General features: G+C 41.5%; 1 protein-coding gene across 1 annotated transcript in view; it reads right to left on the minus strand.

Moving 5' to 3' along the window:
• Positions 1-740: 740 nt before the first annotated feature.
• The window catches only part of LOC145353169 (transmembrane protein 50B), an 87,904-nt gene continuing 64,040 nt past the window's right edge, over positions 741-24,604 (minus strand). Inside the window, exons 4-7 of the mRNA XM_080203629.1 lie at positions 23,610-23,677; positions 16,289-16,381; positions 11,254-11,311; positions 741-912 (exon numbers count right to left, since the gene is read on the minus strand). Coding sequence (XP_080059755.1) covers positions 867-912; positions 11,254-11,311; positions 16,289-16,381; positions 23,610-23,677 — 265 coding nt within the window. The 3' untranslated portion in view covers positions 741-866. The remainder of the gene's footprint in view (positions 913-11,253; positions 11,312-16,288; positions 16,382-23,609; positions 23,678-24,604) is intronic.

Raw genomic sequence — 24,604 nt, forward strand, 5'->3', positions numbered from 1 at the left:
GAGCTGTTGATAAAATGACAAAGAAAATCAATTGCTTTAAGACAGCTACATGACTCATTCTCTTCAGCCTTTCAACAGAAGTAGTTTATTTTGTTGAGCAAGAACACAAGAAAATATGCCATTACGACACTTATCTCAAATAGTGTTCAAAGGAAAAAAATTATTTATGGCAGTCCCTCAGACATCTAAAAACAGTTGGAGCAAACATTCTGATTCAATGGCAACGAATCATAGAATCCTACAATGCAGGAGGAGGCCATTCAGCCCATCAAGATTGCACAACCACAATCCCACCCAGGCCCTATCCCTGTAATCCCATGCATTTACCCTAACTAGTGCCCCTGTCATTAAGGGACAACTTAGCATTGCCAATCCACCTAACCCGCACATCTCTGGATTGTGGGATAAGTGCGCTTAAAAATTAAACAACACAATGAAACCCTACAAATATTTAGCACAAAGGTTTACAAGTTTAAAACGCTTTAGGCGGGAGCATAGAATGATTTAAAAAAATACAAAGCAGCAGTAATTGTAGCAACAATAATAGTAGCAACATACATTTGATATATTATCCATATTTTTCCAATGAATTTAACAGAGTAGCGGTCATAAGACAGTGATCAGCCCAAACAGTGCATCATCTTCTGTTTATATGACTCAATATAACTATTATTCACAAAGCAGTATCAGAATACAAAATATTAAATGTTCATAAAATAAAAAGATGAGTTTTTGGAAACTATCTTTAATACATTTTATTTAAAACCAACTTGAATTAATATTTGGCCAACAATACAAAGCAGTGTGTATTTGCAGTTATCGTTCGTGTGCAGAATGTCCTGAGTCAGTGCTGAGGTGGGCAGAATTTATGCCCAAAGATCCTCTGTTCTTCCAAACTTATAGATCAGGCTGCTGCAAAATAAGACAAGGCAAGACATTTAATAAATTCTTACATTTTTAATGTCAGTGCAAATGGCTTGATCACACTTGTGAAATAAATATTAACAGCATTATGCAGCAAACAATTAAAAAGGACAGGCTGACGTATTTATTCATTAGTCACATTAGCTTACATTAACACTGCAGTGAAGTTACTGTGAAAATCCCCTAGTCACCACACTCCGGTGCCTGTTCGGGTGCTGAAGGGGATTCTTAACCAGCTAATAAGATTTATAGGCAGAGGGAGTCAGAGGATAGGAGATCAGTAAGGAGTTAAATGATTCTTAAGACAAGGTAAAATGAACAGTTTATACATATGTGAATGCAGTAAGAGAACCAAAACAGGTAGTTTTTATTGCAAAACATTTTGATATTTTAAATGTATTTTAAACATTTTGTTCACAAACAAAGTTACTGAAGGCATGCTGGCAAATGTCAATAGTTTAAACAAGATGTCTGGCAACATGTTAGTCAGTAGCAGTCCTATTGGGAGGATTCCTATGAGGGAACACATTTTGCAGCATTAATGAACAAATGCATTCACTGTCCAGACACAAGGATAGATATGCCTCTGGATACAGGAACACACGTCTATTCAATTGGCAGTGGGTCAGTGGAATGTCCATTTTGACCTTATGGCAACGTCTGCCATTCAGGCAACAGGGAAACAGAGTCAAGAAGGGAGGCAATGTCCGGACTTTTTGGAAGAATAAGATATCACCAAACTATCATATGGTTGGCTGAGATACTTGACAAATTTTGGAATTATGCCTTGTACACTCAAAGTTAGATTCATTAATATAGACATTAGTATAGACAGAAAAGCAGCGATCCAAACATTGGCCCCTAGGGAACCCAACTATATATCTCCTTCAGTCTAAAAAAACATTCACCACTACTGTTTCCCATCATTCAGTAAACTTTGTGTCCACATTTTTTTTATTCCATGGGCTTTGACTTTGTTGACAAGCCTGTGATAAGCATTTTGCCAAACACTTTATGAAAGTCAATGTACAGCAATGATCTACACTACCCCCATAATCCTCTCTGTAACCTTATATGAAAAGTTAATAAAATTAAAAACAATTTGCCTTTAACAAATCTATGCTAGTCTTCCTTAATTAATCCCCATTTATTCAAGTGACTGCTAATTTTGTCATATCATTTTGTCATTATAAAAAGCTTTCTTACATTGAGGTCAAACTGACTGGACTATCATTGCTGGCCTTTTCCTTGCACCCTTTTCTGAACAAGGGTGTAACATTTGCAATTCTCTAGTCCTGTGTCATCACTCCTACATCAAAAGGAGGATTGGAAGATTATGGCTACTGACTAAGTACTTCTACTCTTAGTTCCCTCAAAATCTTGGACGCATCTCATCCAGTCCTTGTAACAAATCCATGTAACATAAGCTGCTGATCCAGTAGCTCTTTTTTTAAATCAATTTTGGCCTATCTGGCGTCTCAAGACCCCGTCTTTCACTATGACATAGGTAGCACTATTTTTACCAAATGAGACAAAGTACTAATTTAATATTGGATAAAAGCTTTTGACAAAGGGTCATTTGGACTCAAAACATCAACTCTTTTCTCTCCTTACAAATATTGCCAGACCTGCTGAGAGTTTCCAGCATTTTCTCTTTTGGTTACTTATTCAATATCTCAGCCATGTCTCTGCCTCTGTGCAAATCCCTTTTTGGCCCCTAAAAGGCCCCCACTACTCATTTTATCACCCTTTTACTATTCATATGCCTATGGAAGTCTAAATTATATAAATAATTATATAATTAATTAATAATTAAAAAGCCTCAGAATCTTGAACCTTTCCATTGTTAATCTTATTCTCAAAATACTAAAAACTAGTGACATATTGCAATGAAATTGCTAGTTGTCCGAATGATTTTCATGTTATGCACTAGAAAGCATCTGATCTGGTGTACTGAATCGGATTGTCAAAAATAAACAAGGTAGAATTGTAATGAGAGAAAGGTGTCCAAAGTACATAATACCTACTGTCTCACATCTATTTGGTGTGAGGAAAAAGTCTTTTTTTCTTAAATGTGGGGAGACTATATACCATCAAGTAAAGCTGAAATAGGATCCAATATCAGCTACTTTTGGAAACCCCAATACAATCATACAGTGGGAATAGCCTCAAACTTCCCTCAATTCAGTGCCATAACCTCACTGTAAGTGTAGTAGAAATTATATTTGTGTTAAAAAATATTTCCAATGGTTTCACTCTAAGGAAAATACCTGCCCATCAAAATCTGAATTTTGAAATGCAGATATCCAACCATAGGGTCAGTAAAGGTGAAATTAATTGAATATTGATATCACAGAAAGCTTGAGCTTTCTATGAAAATCCATGCAAGTCCATGAAAATCTACATACAACTAAGCAGCAGTCATCATTTCCAGTTAGTCAGGAATAATGGTGGTGCGGGGTCATGGAGGGCTACTTTAACATCTTCACACTACACTACCTGAAAATTTGTAATGCAGCTTGTGTATCGTAGTTATTTTCACTTGTGTTCTGGAAACTTTCTCTCATTTTTACTGCGGCAAGGTACAAAGCACTGACCACGTTAAGGAAACTGTAAATGCAAGGATGTCTCTGCAGCATTATCCTCTACTGGCACTAAGATTTTTGCAAAGTTGTGACTTCTCCTTATTGTACTGCTACTGTATTTATTAAGAAATGCAGCGTGTCTTTTTCTTCCAGTTCTAGTTTTCTCTTGCCTGCCATTGAAGGCTTCAAAGCATTTTTCAGTTCAGTTCTACTCTGTTTTGGGTGTTGTTGGGGAGGAAGACTCAACTTGGGTAAGCCAATGGAGTACAGTTCTCAGGGGTAGAGCCTGTCCCTGATGCTCAGGTGGGAAGGGGGAAAAAAAAGAACAGGATTAGTGATTGGGGATTCCATAGTTAAGGGGATAGTTAGGAGAGTTTGTGGGAAAGAGCGAGACTCGCGGTTGGTATGTTGCCTCCCAGGTGCCAGGATCCATGATATCTCTGAGCAAGTGTTTGAGATCCTTAAGGGGGAGGGGAACCAGCCCCAAGCTGTGGTTCATGTAGGCACCCATGACATTAGGTAGGAAAAGGGACAGGGATATAAAACAGGAATTCAGAGAGTAAAGGTGGAAGCTTAGGGCTAAAACAAACAGAGTGGTTATCTCTGGTTTGTTACCTGTGCTGCGGGATAGTTTAAGAAGGGTGCCAGGCAAAAGGCGGGGAATTATAGGCCGGTTAGTTTAACGTCTGTGGTAGGTAAAATGTTAGAATCCGTCATTAAGGAGGAGATTGCGAGGCATCTTGAAGGGAATTGCTTGATAGAGCAGACGCAGCACGGTTTCATTAAAGGGAAGTCGTGTCTGACAAATTTACTGGAGTTCTATGAGGATGTGTCTAGGGCGGTGGATAGAGGAGAGCCGGTGGATGTGGTCTTTCTTGATTTTCAGAAGGCGTTTGACAAAGTACCTCACAAGAGGTTATTGCAGAAGGTCGAGGGACATGGAGTTGGGGGTAGGGTGTTAGCGTGGATAGAGGATTGGTTGTCAAATAGGAGGCAGAGAGTGGGGGTCAACGGGTGCTATTCGGATTGGCGGATGGTGACTAGTGGAGTGCCCCAGGGGTCGGTGCTGGGGCCTCAGCTTTTTACCATTTATATAGATGATCTGGAGGAGGGAACTGAGTGTAGGGTGTCGAAATTTGCTGATGACACCAAGATTGGGGGAATGGCAAATTGTGCGGAGGGTGTGGAGAGTCTGCAGAAGGATCTAGATAGGCTGGGCGAATGGGCCAGGAAATGGCAAATGGAATTTAATGTTGGCAAGTGTGAGATGGTCCACTTTGGTAGGAAGAATGGTAGGAAGGACTATTACTTACGGGGTGAAAAACTGCAGCAGGCGATGGTGCAGAGGGACCTCGGGGTCCTTGTGCATGAGTCGCAAAAACCCAGCTTGCAGGTGCAGCAGGTGGTCAGGAAGGCGAATGGGATGCTGGCCTTCATAGCGAGGGGGATTGAATATAAAAGTAGGGAGGTCTTGCTGCAGCTGTATAGGGCATTGGTGAGGCCGCAGCTGGAGTACTGTGTGCAGTTTTGGGCGCCGCACTTGTGCAAAGATATTTTGGCCTTGGAGGGAGTGCAGAGGTGGTTTACTAGGCTGATACCGGAGTTGAGGGGGTTGAGCTATGAGGAGAGGCTGAATAAACTGGGCTTGTACTCGTTAGAGTTTAGAAGAATGAGGGGAGATCTCATTGAGACGTATAAGATGATGAATGGGATGGATAGGATAGAGGTGGAGAGACTCTTCCCGCTCAAAAAAGACAGTAGGACTAGGGGGCACAGCCTCAAGATAAAAGGGGGGCGGTTTAGAACGGAGTTGAGGAGGAACTTCTTCACTCAAAGGGTGGTGAATCTCTGGAATTCTCTGCCCGTTGAAGTGGTGGAGGCTGCCTCGCTAAATATTTTTAAGACGCGGGTTGATGGGTTTTTGATAAGAGAGGGGATTAAGGGTTATGGGGAGAGGGCGGGTAAGTGGAACTGAACAGCGACAGATCAGCCATGATCTTACTGAATGGCGGGGCAGGCTCGAAGGGCTAGATGGCCTACTCCTGCTCCTATTTCTTATGTTCTTATGTTCTTATAGCATGGAGAAGAATAGAGAGAGAGAACATTTGAACTCGTGGCTAAAGGGATGGTGCAGGAGGGAAGGGTTCAGATACTTGGACAATTGGGGCTCATTCTGGGGTAGGTGGGACCTCTACAAGATGGATGGTCTGCACCTGAACTAGAGGGGAACTAATATCTTGGGGGGAAAATTTGCCAATGCTATTCGGGGGGGTTTAAACTGATTCTGAGAGGGGATGGGACCTGAACTGTAGCTCCAATGTACAGGAGGATGAGAATAGGGAGGTCATGGATAAGGTTTCTAGGTCACAGCAGCGTATTGGCAGGCGGGAGGGTGGTTTGAAGTGCGTATACTTTAATGCAAGGAGCATACGCAAAAGGTGGACGAATTTGCTGCCTGGATTGGTGCCTGGGACTTCGATGTTGTGGCCATTACAGAGATATGGATAGAGCAGGGACAGGAATGGCTGTTGCAGGTTCTGGGGTTCAGATGTTTCAGTCAGAGCAGAGAAGGTGGTAGAAGAGGGGGAGGCGTGGCATTGTTAGTCAAGGACAGCATTATGGTGGAAGAAAGGACGTTTGATGTGGACCTGTCTATTGAGGTAGTATGGGCTGAGATTAGAAACAGGAAAGGAGAGATCACACTGTTGGGAGTTTTTTTTAAATAGGCCTCCAAAAAGTTCCAGAGATGTAGAGGAAAGGATTGCAAAGATGATCCTGGATAGGTGCGAAAGTAACAGGGCAGTTGTTATGGGGGACTTTAACTTTACAAATATCGATTGGAAAAGCTATAGTTCAAGCACATTAGAAGAGTCAGTTTTTGTCCAATGTGTGCAGGAAGGTTTCATGACACAGTATGTAGATAGGCCAACAAGAGGTGAGGCTACATTGGATTTGGTACTGGGTAATGAACCAGACCAGGTGTTAGACTTGAAGGTAGGGGAGCACTTTGGTGATAGTGACCACAATTTGGTTACGTTTACCTTAGTGATGGAAAGGGATAGGCATATACCAAAGGGCAGAAGTTATAGCTGGGGGAAGGTAATTATGAGGCTATCAGGCAAGATTTAGGATACATAGGGTGGAGTAGGAAATTGCAGGGGCTGGGAACATCTGAAATGTGGAGCTTATTCAAGGAGCAGCTACTGCGAGTCCTTGATAAACATGTACCTGTTAGGCAGGGAGGAAGTGTTCGAGCGAGGGAACCGTGGTGTACTAAGGAAGTTGAATCTCTGGTGAAGAGGAAGAAGGAGGCTTATGTAAAGATGAGACGTGAAGGCTCAGTTAGGGCACTGGAGAGTTATAAATTAGCCAGGAAGGAGCTAAAGAGTAAAGAAGAGCTAGAAGAGGACATGAGAAAACTTTGGCAGTTAGGATCGAGGAAAATCCTAAAGCTTTCTATAGGTATGTCAAGAATAAAAGATTGGTTAGGGCAAGTCAGAGACAGCAGTGGGAAGTTGTGCGTGGAGCCTGAAGAGATAGGAGAGGCACTGAATGAGTATTTTTGGACAGTGTTCACACAGGAAAAAGTCAGTGTAGTCGAGGAGAATACTGCGATACCAGGTAGTAGACTAGACGGGATTGAGGTACATAAGGAGGTGGCGTTGGCAATTCTTTAGTGTGAAAATAGATAAGTCCCCTGGGCCGGATGGGATTTACCCATGGATTCTCTGGGAGGCTAGGGAGGAGATTGCAGAGCCTTTAGCTTTGATCTTCATGTCGTCATTGGCTACAGGTATAGTGCCGGAAGACTGGAGGATAGCAAATGTTGTCCCCTTGTTCAAGAAGGGGAGTAGAGACCATCCTGGGAATTATAGACTGGTGAGCCTTACTTCTGTTGTGGGCAAAGTTTTGGAAAGAATTATAAGGGATAGGATTTATAATCATCTAGAGAGAAATAAATTGATTAGGGATAGTCAACACGGTTTTGTGAAGAGTAGGTCGTGCCTCACAAACCTTAGAGTTTTTTGAAAAGGTGACCAAAGAGGTGGATAAGGGGAAGGCAGTTGACTGGTGTATATGGATTTTAGCAAAGCCTTTGATAAGGTTCCCCATGGTAGGCTATTGCAGAAAATGCAGATGCACAGAATTGAGGGTGATTTAGCAGTGTGGATCAGGAATTGGCTAGCTGATAGAAGACAGAGGATGGTAGTTGATGGGAAATATTCAACCTGGAGTGCAGTTACAAGTGGTGTACCTCAAGGATCTGTTTTGGGGCCACTGCTGTTTGTCGTTTATAAAAATGACCTAGATGAGGGTGTGGAAGGATGGATTAGTAAATTTGCTGATGACACTAAAGTTAGAGGCGTTGTAGACAGTGAGGATGGATGTTACAGTTTGCAGAGGGACATAGATAAGCTGCAGAGTTGGGCTGAGAGGTGGCAGATGGAGTTTAATGTGGAAAAGTGAGGGGTGATTCACTTTGGTAAGAATAACAGGAGTACAGAATATAGGGCTAATGGAAGGACTCTTAGTAGTGTTGACGAGCAGAGAGATCTCGGGGTACACGTGCATAGCTCCCTGAAAGTTGGCACCCAGGTTGATAAGGTTGTTAAGGCGGCGTACGGTGTGTTAGCTTTTATTGGTAGAGGGATTGCATTTCAGAGCCGTGAGGTAATGTTGCAACTGTACAAAACTCTGGTGTGGCCGCACTTGGAGTATTGTGTACAGGTCTGGTCGCTGCATTATAAGATGTGGAGCCATTGGAAAGGGTGCAGAGGAGGTTTACCAGGATGTTGCCTGGTATGGTGGGAAGGTCTTATGAGGAAAGGCTGAGGGACTTGGTTATTTTCATCGGAGAGAAGGAGGTTACGAGGTGACCTGATTGAGGCATACAAGATGATCAAAGGATTGGATAGCGTGGACAGTGAGAGCCTTTTTCCTCAGATGGTGATGGCTAACATAAGGGGACATAGCTTTAAATTAAGGGGTGGTAATTATAGGACGGATGTCAGAGGTAGGGTCTTTACTCAGAGGGTAGTACAGTCGTGGAATGCCCTGCCTGCAGCAGTTGTGGACTCGCCAACTTTAAGGGCGTTCAAATGGTCTGTGGATAGGCATATGGATAACATTGGAATAGTTTAGGTTAGAGGGTCATTAGATTGATTCCACTGGTCAGTGCAACACTGAGGGCCGAAGGGCCTGTACTGCGCTGTAATGTTCTATGATATGAGAGTAACAGTTGCCATACAGTGATTAATTGAAGTGGCTACTGTACACAGGAGAGTGGACAGGGTAAGAAGGTAACCAAGGAAATCCTCACACTGTCAAATCCAATGTGGTCCACATACACCTCCTCTCTATAGCATGATCAGTTCATCAGCTTAGTTTCAGTTCCTCTGATTAATCTCAGCTTGCAGAGAATAGTGGTATTGTGAGGATATTGTAAGCAACAATGCTGTTCTCTGGGACTTGCGCTTTAATAATAATAGTGTGGATTAGCTGGATTGCTGCAGCATGTAAGAATAGTGGCCAATGGTTTTCATCATCATAACTCAGGGTGTGAAAGATAAATTTTCCCTATTATGTCATTGGGAAAGCTACAAAGGACGTGGCTTCTATGTGCTATTAAATAGTAGGACTTAGTTACTGGAATGACAGTTTATAGGTTTAGAATGATACAGCACAGAAGGAGGCCATTTGACCCATTGTGCTCGTGCCAGCACTTTGGTAGAGCCAAACAATAAGTCCCACTCTACTACTCTTCTTCCTCTAGCCCTATAAATGTTTTGCTTCAACTATTTAGCCAATATCCTTTTTAAGGTTATGATTTAATCTGCTTCCAGCATCATTTCAAGCATTATATACCCTAGATCACAACAACTTTTCTGCATTTAAAACAACTTTCTCCATGTTGCCTCCGGTTCTTTGATCAATCACCTAATACTGGAGTCCCCTGGCTGCTGGTCTTTCTGCCTTCACATACGCAGATTTGCATAGAACACTTTAAAATACACTATTATTATTAAAGCGCAAGTCCCCAGAGAACAGCATTGTTGCTTACAATATCCTCACAGTACCACTATTCTCTGCAAGCTGAGATTAATCAGAGGAACTGAAACTAAGCTGACGAACTGATCACGCTTGGTTGAAAACAGCACACAATTGTAGCACGAATCTCCAGTCAGTGCTAATAATGCAAAAGCTATATTTTTTTGCAAATCTAGTTTCAACTAAAAACCACAACACACAAAACACCCTTTCATAGTTTACTGCTTAATTTCCAAAATTCTCATTTTGAAAACACCATTTTTGAAGACTAAAAACTTAGGTAAACATTTTGATTTATAGAATTCAATTTATAATATTTGCATAGGAGCACCACAGAACTCCGTTAGTTGGTTTTTGGTCAAGTGGGAAGAGGGGATATGAAAGATAAAACTCCATGACAACCGTTCCCAGATTCATAAGGTTCGAGAGAGTGGTCCGATTGTTGAGAGCAGCATTGAACAGTTGGGATGGAAAGGGTAGTATGGATTTGGGAAAAGAAGACATGTTCAAGTATCTTACAGAGCAAAGGAAAGGTAATGATGAGCCAACAGTCAATAGAAAATAGATGGATTGACTGTGGGATAGATAATGGTGGTGATTTTGAAAGACAAACGAAGAAACAGAGTCACTTACAAAGTCAACAAGCATTGTGATCTGGACATGTAGTTTAGTGGCGATCAGAACTTCGGTAGAGTGGGTTTCAAAACAGCACAATGTGACTGAGTTAAGCTTTGAGAGGTTAGGGAGTAAAGATGAAATAGAAACATCAAAATGACAAGGAATTAGGGGTCGGAAGATTTGAAGCATAGTCCATTGTCAAACAGGGTACCAAAGTTAAGCATCGAGCTTGAGCTAATACTCAAAGGGCGACAAGAGGAGTTTCTGGTGGAGGGTCAAATGTGAAGGCTTTAGATTTTGCTAATGTTGAACTGCGAGCTCTAGCTTGTGCAGACACAAGCATGGAATTAAAATAGTTTTTGAAAATAGAAACCTGGGATTTATGAAAGGGTCATTCTGTCCAAGCAGTATATGTTGGTTTACCCTGCACACAACTGTTCCAATTCCATGTGCTATCCTCATCCCATATCCCTTTATTCCTCCAATAGTGTTTTTGAAGGAAATATAAAGATGTAGAATAGACAGCACAAGGTTAGAAGCTTGAGACAGAATAGAGCTAATATTACTGTCACAAAAGCACAAGACTCTGCAGATGGATTGGCTACTTTATGAAAGACAAGGGTGAAGTTAAAAAACAGCAGTGCCACCGACGAAAGGTCACATGTGGTCAAACATGGTCGAAGCTGTAGAAACTGTATGATGGTCATAGTCTCAAAATCATCTTGTGACTTTGACCAGAATGATCTGAGATGAAAACCCCCCAGAATAATGAGATTTGATCAGAAATCAGTGCTCCTGAATTAAGTGGTGACAGCACTTTTCAGAACTTCAACAAAGTAGTGGTTAAAGTTGCAGCTGCAAGGTGACACTCTGTCTGGTTTGCAGGCAGGCAATTTAAACAGCAAGGGGTTGGTTTAGAAAGCTGCAGCTGGGTCTCAAAACAAAAGGTAAATCTGGCAACATGTACAGCCCAGCAACAGGATATTTAGGGAAGAGCTAGTGTTTTATATATGGGAAAGCCTCTCTCTGAGAAGCCATGCAGTAAGTGCCTATTTTCTAAACTAAATGACCAACTTACCTAAAAAATATTAATGCATTCTGAAAGAACACAGCCAGGCCTGGATACACATTGACCTCTGCAAGAAAAAGGACAGAAATGTTAATTAACCAAAGAATCAGTTTAAATGGACCAGTTAGATAACATGGATTTTGTCACCTATTTCAATCTGCTCATTTGATTGGCCAAGTTCTAGAAATAGTTTGATGCTATAGATCATAAATACAGGAAAACAAAAATTAAGCACGAATGCAAGCATTGTGAAAATAAACAGATAATGCTGGAAATTCTCAGCAGGTCTGGCAGCATCTGTGGAAACAGAAACAATTGTTTCAGGTTGATTGACCTATCACCACAACTGCTGAATTTTAACTTTTCTTGACTGGCTAAAAGCATTTATAAGGCCTGTCGATTTACACATAGTAAAAAATCTGACAACACCAGGTTTAAGTCCAACCGATTTATTTGATAGTAAACTCACTAGCTTTCGAGGTTTCCCTCTTCGTCAGGTGAATGGAGAGTTCTGGCCTCAGACAGAGCATATAAAGCACAGACAGTTTACAGATTACTAATTAGAATGTGAATCTTTACACCTAACCTGCTGTTCAAGTCCTAAAGTGGCCGACAGTGAGAGTGGAAGGAACACTGATCACAGGTTAAAGAGATCTGTATTGTCTCCAGACAGTACAGTAAGTGAGGTTTTGCGAACCCAGGCAAGTCACAGGAGTTACAGATAGTGTGACATGAACCCAAGATCCCAGTTGAGACCACCCTCATGTGTGCGGAACTTGGCTATCAGTCTCTGCTCAGCGACTCTGCACTGTGTGTCGTGAAGGCCACCTTGGAGAATGCTTACCCGAAGATCAGAGGCTGAATGCCCATGACCACTGAAGTGTTCGCCAACAGGAAGGGAACCGTCTTGCCTGGTGATTGTCGAGCAATGTTCATTCATCCGTTATCGTAGCGTCTGCACGGCCTCCCCAATGTACCATGCTTCGGGACATCCTTTCCTGCAGCGTATCAGGTAGACAACGTTGGCCGAGTTGCAAGAGTATTTACCATGTACCGGTGGATGGTATTCTCACATGTGATCATGGTATCCACGTCCATGATCCGGCATGTCTTACAAGAGGTTGCTGTGGCAGGGTTGTGTGGTGTTGTGGTCACTGTTCTCCTGAAGACTGGGTAGTTTGTTGCGAACAATGGTCTGTTTGAGGTTGCGTGGTTGTCTGAAGGTAAGAAGTGGGGGTGTGGGATGGCCCTGGTGAGATGTTCGTCTTCAATAATATGTTGAAGACTCTGGAGAAGATGTCGTAGCTTCTCTGCTCCGGGGAAGTACTGGACGACGAAGGGTACTCTGTCCACCGTGTCCCATGTTTGTCTTCTGAGGAGATCGGTGCGGTTTTTTGCTGTGGCGCATCGGAACTGTCGATCTATGAGTCGAGCGCCATATCCTGTTCTTACGAGGGCATCTTTCAGCGTCTGGAGGTGTCTGTCACGATCCTCCTCATCTGAGGAAATCCTGTGTATACGGAGGGCTTGTCCATAGGGGATGGCTTCTTTAACATGTTTAGGGTGGAAGCTGGAGAAGTGGAGCATTGAGAGGTTGTCTGTGGGCTTGCGGTACAGTGAGGTGCTGAGGTGAATGACCTTGAAGGAGATGCGTGTGTCCAAGAATGCAACTGATTCTGGGGAATAGTCCATGGTGAGTCTGATGGTGGGGTGGAATCTGTTGATATCATCATATAGTTGTTTCAGTGATTGTTCACCATGAGGCCAAAGGAAGAAAATGTCATCGATGTATCTGGTGTATAGCATCGGTTGAAGATTCTGCGCAAAGAAGTCTTGTTCAACCTGTGCATGAAGATTTTGGCATATTGAGGTGCAAATTTGGTCCCCATGGCTGTTCCGTGCGTCTGGATGAAAAACTGGTTGTGAAGGTGACGACATTGTGGTCCAGGATAAAGCGGATGAGTTGTAAAAATGCATCTAGAAACTGGCAGTTGTCGGCATTGAGTACTGAGGCAGTTGCAGCAATGCCATCGTTGTGGGAGATGTTGGTGTAGAGCGCCGAGACATCCATTGTGACGAGGAGTGTCCCTGGTTCAACTGCTCCATGTGTGCTGAGTTTCCGTAGGAAGTCCGTAGTGTCGCGACAAAAGCTGGGGGTTCTTTGTACAATGGGTTTCAGGATGCCCTCGGCGTAGCCGGAGAGGTTCTCACACAGAGTCCCATTGCCCGATACGATGGGACGGCCAGGTGTGTTTGCCTTGTGTATCTTTGGGAGGCAGTAGAGATCTCCAATGCGGGGAGTACGTGGAATGAGAGCACGGAGGGTGCTCTGAAGGTCCGGATCAAAGGTCTTGATCAGATTGTTGAGTTGACGAGTGTGTTCTTTGGTCGGATCTGTGGGTAACTGTCTGTAGTGTTCCTCATTGTTTAGTTGTCGGTACACTTCTTTACAGTAATCCGTTCTATTCAGTATGACAATGGCCCCCCCTTTGCTGGTTTGATGACAATGTTGCGGTTGGTCTTGAGAGCGTGGATAGCGTTGCGTTGTGCTTGGGTGATGTTCGGGGCTGTCTTGTGAGTGCGGCTGATGAATCTGGTGTTAACGCACCTCCTGATGGTTTGGGCATACCAGTCCAGTCGAGGGCAGCAGCCTTCCGGAGGAGTCCAATTGGACTCCTTCCTCTTAGGTTGCTGCACTGTGGATCTCTGTCGGCTGTTCCGATTCATCGACTGATTTACACATGTCCACTAGTCATATAGCAGTAATAATTTATTTCTTATATCTATTAATAGATTTTTCTATAGTAAAATTTTATTCCAAGTGGTACATTTTACTTCATATCTCAGTCTATCAGTAAATGGAAGAAAATTGATTTAAAAAGTTTACTTTTTTGATGAGAGTAGGAACCCAGAATAAAATTCTGAATCTTTGAATCAATGAAGTACATTACTTTGCATTCTAAATGCAACAAATGCAGTTGTAACCTTCCGTCGTCTGAATTTTTATTAATACCAAGTCTTTCCTGTGTTTTTTTTTTAAAAAAGAGTGAGGCCATTTCATCGTACTGTTCACTCATGAAAAATTTGATCCAGACTCTTCAAATCGATTGACACAAGTTTTCATTCTTCATCAGCTAAGGGTCCTTTCAGATGATTATATAATTATCAAACCCTGTCCTCTTGAATGCTTACTAGTTATTAAACTTTTTAACGTTGAATTAATACTTAATTCCTAAAGATAATTGAGCATAAAATTGTAGCACTTATAGATTGCGTAAATTATAACAAATCTGTTCCAATTTTCTTTACTCCCAAAATCCACAGTTGACCATATGTTGTCTGATTTCAAGGCGAAATTAAGATACAAGATATAACTCTAGGGGCTAAAGGGATCAACGGATAAGGGGGAGGGGGTACTCCTGCCTGCAGTTTCTATCTGGAGCATAAATGGTATCCTTCACCAGATGTAGCTTGACTACATCAAGATATACCCTCTACTCGAGAATAATCCTGGACAGCAATCTAGATTTTTACCATTTGCCTTCTTAAACCCTCTCCTTTATTAGCAAGTATGAGTGTCTCATGGATTAATTAGTTAACAGGTCAGGTCACTTGTCCACCAACCTCTTTTCTGTCTCCCTCAGCTACAAGCCAAACTTCCCACCACTTGGGCCTCCCTACCATAGTGCTGAACTGCTTGATAAATCCTTCTCAAGCTTGCTTTGCCAAATAGCCACACAGTATTCCCTTGAAACTGCTGACTGCCAATTTAGTTTTCTGGTCCTCTGACATAAGCAGTTCCAGGTATTGAAAAACCATTCTTCTCCCTTTCCACTCAAAATCTTTTCACACGATGTCACCTTCCAAATGCACATCGTGTCTCCCCCAAAATTCATTGTTTTAAGCCATTCAAAAATGGTTCCTATGGTACTTAAAATATGTTAAACCTACACAAAATCAAGAGGGACATTCTGTGGCTGTGACCACAGTGCATTATCCCTCTTCAACCTCTCTGTAGCGTATGACATAGTTGATTAAATCATCCATTTCCATTGCTTTACTGATGTTGACCTCAGCGGGACCACCTTGGATCCAATCTTAATTTAGCTGATCATACCTAAATCATCTTTATCAATGGCTTTTCTTTTCACCACTGGACCATCACCTCAGGAATTGTCCAAAAATCCCCCCTTGGCTCTCTCCTCTTTCTCATCCAAATACTGCTTCTTTATAACAAACCCATTGCAGAATCTTTGGTCATCTTTCCATAAATTCTCAGTTTTTTCTTTAAATAAAAGATGGTGCGCCAACACAAAGGGAGGTCAGAATATTTAAAAGAAAGCTGTCTTACAAAGCAAATCACACTTGATGTGGTAGCTATTCCAGGGTAATGGGAAAATTATCTATATAATCGAGCATAGGACCATCAGCTAAGAGATTTACCCATTATGTTGGAAAATTGTTTGATCTGCTTCCGTGAATCAGGGGTCAAGAGGAGCAATAGAATGGATTTTGAAAAGAGGACATAGCACAGGCAGCTGAGCAACATAAGGTTACAAAAGACAAGAAATTATTCAGGAAGTTTCTTTACGCAAAGCCACAGAATGATCTGTCACAAGAATCCTTGAGGCAGGGAGCAAGGGAAGAGCAGATAAATAATTGAACCAGAGGAAGGTACAAGACAGTGCAGGACACTAAATTTTGATTTGCATGAACAAAGAGTAGGCACATAATTGATAGGCCAAGTGGGCTGATTTTGTATGATAACATGGCTTTTGTTGAGATTGGAAAAAGAGGAAATAAAGGAAGCTAATTATTCTACCAGTGTGAAGAATGGGATTCATACAAAGCACTGCAGTGATATTATTATACTTTTCAATGCCCTTCAACCTTCTGATAACCTTCATTTAACACAAATCCTCAAACCAAAATAACTGAGTACACGGTACCACCAGCTAATTTTAGACAGACATTTGCTTGGGTGTGATAATACTGGCAAATATTTAGAAACTCAACGATCAAGGATGTCAATTATACTACTTACTAGGCACAACATACGCCCCAAATAAGATCCACATGGAAGCTATGAGAGATCCAAACATTAGCATGAAGCCGATAAAAAGCCAGATTCGTGCACCTGTGAAAGAAAGGAAGAAATGTGAGTGTGTATATTGACTCACATACTTGCGGTTCTGTAAATATGGGGAAACAGAAACTTTTCTAAACTTGTACTTTCTCAATTAGGAACTCATACAAAACAAGTATCAGGACAGCTTTGTCTCATGTTGAGGATGGGGAGAGCACAACAGAACCAGTCACATTAAAGACCACCTTTTTCCTTGATAACGAGAGGGGTATGCACACTCAGACACGTGCACAAAGACAAGATGTGCATTTATAAGGTACTTCTCGCATTATCCAACGTCTCATAGCACTTGTGAACACAGTACTCAATGAAGAATTTTAGATTATACAATTTTATTATATAATCTAAACTCCTACAGATAGCACTAAGATAGTGACCAGATAATCTGTGATGTTGACTGAGGAGTAAATTATTGGCCAGGACACCTGAGATTCCTTCCAGCTCATCTTTGAAATGGTACCATGGGTTCTTTAAAGGCTAATTGAGGACGACAGAAGGGGTCTCAGTTTGATGCCTTATCTAAAAAATGGCACCTCCTACAGTGCAGCACTCCCTCAGTACAGTACTGAAGGGTCAGTATGGATTTTTTTGTGCTTAAACCCTAGAGTGGAACTTGAATCTGGAATCTCCTGGTTTGTCCTCCAGAATCAGCTGCAACCTTGACTCAGCAGTTACTGTTATAACAATACCATCTACTCGACAATGTTGAAAGTGCCCAGGAACGTTCTGTTCACAAAAAGCAGGATAAACCCACTCACCACATCAGTAGTCAACTCTCAGTCAGCAGTACAGTGATGGAAGATGTCACTGATAGTGCTTTTAATGGTACATACACAGTAATAACTTATTCACCAATACTCAATTTGGATTCTATAAAAGCTACTCAGATCCTGACTTCATTACAGCCTTGGTTCAAATATGGACAAATGAGCTGTACTCGAGAGGTGAGGTGAGAATGACTGCCTTTGACAAAGCAAAACGCGACCAAGCGTGATAGCAAAATTAAGAGCAAGTGGGAATTGGGAAAAATTCTCCACAAGTTGGAGTTGTAACTTGCATATAAGAAAATTAGTGAGGTGGTCATTTCACTCCCAGGTCAGTGCTGCAGGGTAGTGTCCTAGACCCAACCATATTCAACTGCTTTATCAATGACTTTTCCTCAGTCATATGTGGGGATGTTCACCAATGATTGAATAATGTTCAATGCCATTTATGACTTCTCAAATGCTGCCTCTATCCAATACGCAGAAAGACCTGGACAACAGTCAGGTTTGGGCTGATAAGTGGCAAACAACATTTGCACCACACCAAATACCAAGGAAGGATTTTTGCCAACAAGAGGGAAAGCTAACCATCTCTTCCTGACATTCAATGGCATTACCATCACAAAGCCACACATCCAATATTGTGCAGTTACCACTGACGAGAAATATAACTGCAAGACTTGGCCAAAGGCTGCAAATTCTGCAATGAACAACTCACTTCCTGTCTCCCAAAGTCTGTCAATCATCTAAAGTCAGTGGTGTAATAAAATGTCCTCCACTTCCCTGATGTGTGTGGATCTAACAACACTTAAGAAACGAGACACAATCCAGAATAAATTATCGCCCTTCATTGGCATACCGTATTAAACATTCACTCCCAGTTCCTCTGCATCGATGCACAGTACCCAGTTTGAGCTCACCAACATTCCTTTCACAGCACCTTTCAAACCTGCAACCTTCACCACCTAGAAGAACTAGGGCAGCAGCCACAGCAACCTACAAATTCCCCTCCAAGCAACACAGCATCCTGACTTGGAATAGTATCGCCATTCCTTCACTGTCACTGGGTCAATAACCTAGGACTCCCTTCCTGTGTGTACCCACACCAGATAGACTGCAGCGGCTCACCACCAGCTTCCCCAATAGCAATTAGGGGTGAGGAACTGGCTTTACCAGTGACACTTGCATCCCATGAAAGAGTAAAAGCTGGTGCGCGACCAAATGAGCCATTTCTGAACATAGAGTACAAGAGCCACCTGACAGAGAACGAGCTGCCCAAGGGAAAGGGAGGTACAAAGAGATTCCAAGAGAATGACAGACAGTTGATAACTTCCTGACCTAGCACATATGAGTAAAAAAATTGTTGCTGGGCTCTACAAGTCAGCAGTGAACTCAACCTACACTAGGAAAAGTAGTGATTTGTGCCACAGTAGGGTTTTTACCATCAGTAGAGTGAGGGGGAGCAAACCACAAACATTAATTTGTTGCAGAAAATGAAATATCAGCCAGGGATGGGAGAGTTAATTTTGAAAACATTGTGATGGAAATTGTATTTAAACGATGAGAAGAGGTTAAGGTGTCAGTAAATAAACACATTCCTGTAATTCATCAGGCAATGTTAGCAGACCTTTGGGAGGGATAATAAAAGTCAAAGTGCTCATCAGTAGAGGAACCAAACTGCAAGAGGGTAGTTAGAGCTGGAAGACAGCTCTTTGGAAAGGAATCATTTGAATGTTGGTTTCGGTCTGCTCAATTGAGTCCTCCAGAATCAAGTCATTAATGTAGGGGCTGTTGTTTGCATGGGACTATTCAGTAATGAATATCCCCTATGTCAGAGAAAATGGAGAAGAAAAGGAGAATATCTAGGTTTAGGGATAAGTGACAGGATGAGGCAATACCATTGCTACCCAGGGACACGCTGAAATGAGTGATATGCCTTGATAGGAGCAAAGGGAAGTTGTGGCCAATTCTGTAAGCTACAGTAGAAGAGGACGAGCAGATGGCAGTATCCAGCAGGCTGAAGGTTTGGGAGAAGTAGAGAAAGACATGTTGCGAAAGTGATGGTGAGGGGGAGGGAGTGGTAAAAGGAAAGACTGGATGGATTCAAAAAGAAAAAGATGATGCAAATAGGGAACACAATAGAGGAGGAGAAGGGTGCACGGGCTTGGGTTTGGAGCAACAGAAACTATTTTATACAGGTGAACAAAGCAGTGGGCAAATGAGGCAAAGTTGAAATCACTTATTTAAAGCCAGGACTCCTATTCTTCAACAAACATCACTCAAACTTGTACTTAACTCATCTATAGAACTGCTTACTATGCAAGTAAACAAAATATTCACATTTAAACAGACCTTCAGACAATTTTGTTTTGATCTTTTTCTGTCACAAATCTTCAGAGTAGCCAAATTTTGTAACTAGGTTAACAAATTTAGCACACCTTCCATGTGGAGATGATACATTTGCTGTTAGGAAAGCTATTTTGTCAGCAATGAATTAGTTGACTTTCGTTGCAGCTGAACATAAAATCATTCCTGTAAACCACATCCTTTTCTCCCTGGTTAACCACATGCTTCACGGTGCTCTCTTGTCTCAAATAACACTAGCTTTTTAATTTAAGCATTTTTAAAACAGGGCTAATAAAAAGCACAAGGACGAAATGATTGCCTCGCCACTCCACAGATTAGGTAACTGCCACACGCATCTGGCAGAGCACAACATACTGAACACTTAACATCTGCACTGCATGCAAATTCACAATTAAAATCTCAAATAGAAGTTATTTTCACCCAGTTAAACAGAAAATGACGACAATAACTAAATGGTATAATCTATATATTTGCAGTTTTGTGCTTTTGTACTATACCGGACTTCCAACATTGTAGTTTTCCCCCATTCCTTTTGTGCATAGTTAAATGAAGCAATTGGCTAGATATTGCCTTTATCTGGGCCAGTCATTCATTAAAATTCCAACTCGAGTCATATTCTGCTATAAAACTTTCAAAGCTTAATCCATAAAATACTTGATTTTCAAATCCATAGTAATCATTTCAATTAAATGTATTATGCTACCATATTAATTCTGCTCATTTTCAATATTCCTTGTTTAGTTGGAATTTCTTTTGAACGAAGGTCAGTTCAAAGTCAGAAACAAGGTAACAACACAGTCAGGTAACAAATGCAGTTATACATTAAGTATCAAGGGTTGTTGGAAGTCTCATATGGTACAAAAGCACAGTACTGCAAATACTGTATTTATACAAGTGGTTGGCGGACTTGTACATTGTTGCTTGACAGCTGACTGCAATGCACATTAAGTGTGGCACCCTGGATGGCACATTTGCATAACGATTCGTTCCAAGCGCTTTGAATAATTTAACATCTTTCGTTAAAAAATGCCTCTGTATCAAAATAATTGTTCCAATCATTAACTTTACTATATTTAAAACAATGCCTTTAAAGTTGTTATAGCTTGATTTCCCCTCTCAAAATATTATTCATCATATCACTTAGAAGAAAAGACGTTGTGTCCCCATCACTCTGAAGGGCAAGTTGGCACACAGCACAGGTAATGTTCTGCATGTTGCACCGGGTATTGTTATAGGAGTTATGCTTGATGTTGCTAACATCACTTCCTGGTGCCGCTGATATTGCGCTGCTTGTTAGTTAGGTTGGTGATGTTGAATTGTTGGTGATCTTCTCCACTTATCCAACTTAGACATTTGCTGAATATGGATGCTGTTCCTCCTTATTTGCTTATCAGTTTTGGTCCCAATGATGTATGGCTTGGAGTCTCAACTTCTTCAACAATTTCTGCTGGTTTCCAAGTTTTCATGAATGGATCCTGTTCATGTACAGTTCTGTCCTTTCAATAACTCAGGTACAGATTTGGCAAGCTTGAAGCGTTTCTGCATGTGCATCAGTGGGTTATTATCTTACTTCCTCCAAGTGACCAGGAATGAGTATCTTGCCTGGCACAGTTATATTTTCTTATATTCAACAGTTCTAGAGGTGATTTCAGTTCAGCTTAGAAATGATGTCATTTGAGGCAAGGTTATTGTTTCCTGGAATTTACTGAGGGTTCTCTTGACCACCTGGACATGTCTTTCTATAAATTGGTGCCCTTTGGGTAACATGGTGATGTTGAACTTGTACTGTTCTGCAAATTCCTTATATTCCCTGGAAGTGAATTGGACTCCATTGTTGTACGTGGGAATCCCTTGTTCAACAACCAGAATTTGTACTGCTGAGATGATTGCTGCAGCTGTCAAATCTTTTGCCTTTTGGAAAATAGAGAACTTTGAGTACCAGTCTGCAACTATGAGATACCATTCTTGATTTTGTATGAATGAATCAGCTGCCACAGTACCCCATGGCCTGACTAGTACTTCAATATCTATGCTGTTATTTCTGTACTTCTGCATACGTTGCATGTCAACACCATTCATTCAATGTGTTTGTGGATGCCTTCCCAGTAACTACTCATCTGCCCGAGTTTGCACTTCCCCTTTCCTGCAAGGCCTCTGTGCATAACTTAACGTCAAGCAAAATTCCAAATGCCCTGAAGACTTCCACAATGCAACGTCAGTGAGGTGGACTTAAATTGCACTTTGTGGTCAATTACCACAAAAAGGTAGCCAGAACATCACATCAGTGAAAACTGTGGATGGTGCAAATCTGAAATAAAACAGAAAATGCTAAAAATACTCAGCAGGGCTGGCAGTGCCTGTACAGATGAAAGACCATTGACCTGAAACATTAGGCAGGATTCTCTGAACATTCAGACCAGCAGGATTTACTGGTGCCAAATTCTCCAACCTCACTGGCTGCGGTGCCAGGGCATGAATGGCTGGAGTGCTCCAACTGGCCTGTATTGTTAGATCCAGAAGGAAAAAAAATTTTAAAAATGCAGATTACCCATTCCTGATTGCTAGTCAATGAATCCTGCCGATAAACATATCAGCTGATTTTGGGCGAGAGTAGGTAGGATCAAATAGCCTCTCCACAATCTAGGCTCACAGGTGAAGGCTTACCTGGGGCAAAGTATTTGAGGGCTTTTGGTACAGTAAAGACAGCAATTATCTTAGGAACATGAGTCGGCCATTCAGCCTCTCAAGCCTATTCTGCTGATGGTCAATACATATCTTTAATCCATCTACTCACGTTGGTTCCATACTCTTTAATTCCCTTGTGTTCAAAGGAAGGAAGAAGCCAGGCGTGGGGAGAGCAAATTTCAACATTCAGAAACACTTCCATTTTATTTTTGAAACTTTGGTCAATCCCCAAAATTCCAGTAGCGTATAGTTTGCACGTTGGTTTCCAGTTCGTGTTAGCTTCATTCTGGAAGTCAGTTCTTTAAGAACGATGATCCAAAGTAGCAGCACAGTAATAGGTTGCTGGACTGAAAGCATTTGGCAGCAGTGCACAGATTCAATCTGCACTACCCACTGAGCCACAAACACTGGTTTCACTGTTGCAGAGAGGCATAAAATAAATGCAAGGGTTCACAGGAAGGACAAGGGTGAGGGAACGGAAGAAACTAGTTCATTCTTCTGCACTTCCTTACATTTTACTCTAGCACAAGAGTGGCAGCGGCCTAGATGCCTCAAAGCAAGAAGGAGGTGCCTAAGCTCCGAGGGCCAGAAGTGAACCTGTTCACTGACAAAAACAACTTGCTTTCAACATTACTAGCAACTTGGTACAGGAATGACAAACTATTCGAGAATGTCACATGCATTCATGAGCCTGGCACAAAATCTACAACACATCACTCTACATGGTCTAGTGCAATGGATGTTTTTCAAAATTTTCTCCTTGTGGCCTGCACACTGCTGAATGCTCAATTCAATGGTATTGACTTTGAATAACCGAGAATGCCAAAACTAGAAGCAGAAGTGACTGTTTCATTTTGACAGATCATACTGGTGCGCATCTATTCTAGTTTCTCAATCCAAATAACACAGCATCTGGGAAAAACTATACTCAAATCCAATGTCTTTTTTAAGCATATTTTCTCTTAAGGTTTCCCTATTTGTTTCCCCAGCACCAAAGCAACAACATCAATTCCAGTTCATTAGCAGCATACGCCCAAATCATTACTGACGGGTTAGCAGGAAGTTGTTAGATGGAATCCTGAGTAAATATTTACCTCAGTAGTTAATATCCCAAGTTGACAGAACAGCCAACACTGATGGGGTAACAGTACACAGTAGTGCAAATGCACACAATGTTTTTACTTCTATGCTAGTTCAGGCACTTTTCAAACCTGTAATTTTACCACTCAAAAAACAAGAAATGCCACCAGTTGGAAGTTCTCCTACTTGTAACACACCATCCTTAATCCTACTGTGTCACTTTCTCTTCAGTTTTGTTTTCAGTGTTGTTAGGTAACTGTGTTCTTCAATGATTCTTGAAATATAGGAATCACAAATAAGGGAATAGCTGAAGGTATTCTTACCTGTTCTTCCCAGGCAGCCATCACTGTATCCATCCCCTCGGACCTGTCCATTCGACACAGCATTTATCCTAGATTTTAGAATTAGGAAGTTACACTATAAAGTTCACAAGACAAGTGCAGTATGGTAACGAGCTGCTGGATGTACATTACAGGCGTTTTAGTGACCTAGATTACCCATGATTCATGTGGTAATTAGTTCATGAAAAAATTCTTGTTCAAAAATATTTACCAGAGGACACGCCATAATGACAAGTAGAGGTTCGGTTCATCAGCATATTCATTTACAGATGTCTACTGTTACATATTGTAGTAGGGAATGGGTTAATGAACTTTGTAATAATTGGAATGAGTAAAAAAAGTATTTAAGACTTGTTTTTGACTTGTTTTCATATATCCCAGACAGATGTAAGACTTATTTTCGTGTGTCCGGACAATAAGACTGCAGCTGTCCTTGCTGTTGTACACAAGTTTATGATGATCTGTTCAGAAATGTAGCTGACCCAGCTCATACCTATATTCGTGTATTTAATATTATGGACTTCTGCCTAACATAAATATATATTCATTATGTACTGCTTATGTGTCATGTACCAACATATTGTATGCTATATAACCTATGAAATTATTATACCAGCCCCATTAACTTTAACTTGTTTTGCCAGCCTGTTTGTTAGCTAATAACACCTCCGATGTGGAACAATTGTGGCCTTGAAATAACCATGAAGAAATGCCAAGGCAGCCATGTTCTCATGATGGAGGCTAAGCCACGGCCTGCGAACTTGCTGAGAACGAGAAGATGCGTTCGTGACAGGGGGTGTATAAATACGTGCTCTCAAGTTGTGTTTGAAGAGAAGCCTGGGGAACTGCCGTTAGGTACCAGGTGTATCTCCCAAAAGCTTTTGGATAAAGTTGCTAAACTTTGACTCACAACTGGTCTCAGAGGTATCTTTTACCTACAACAATATCAAACATTCCAACTGTCTTTTTAAAAAATT

This window comes from Carcharhinus amblyrhynchos, chromosome 15, assembly GCF_965287045.1.
Source record: "Carcharhinus amblyrhynchos chromosome 15, sCarAmb.v2.hapA, whole genome shotgun sequence".
Taxonomy (NCBI): Eukaryota; Metazoa; Chordata; class Chondrichthyes; order Carcharhiniformes; family Carcharhinidae; genus Carcharhinus; species Carcharhinus amblyrhynchos.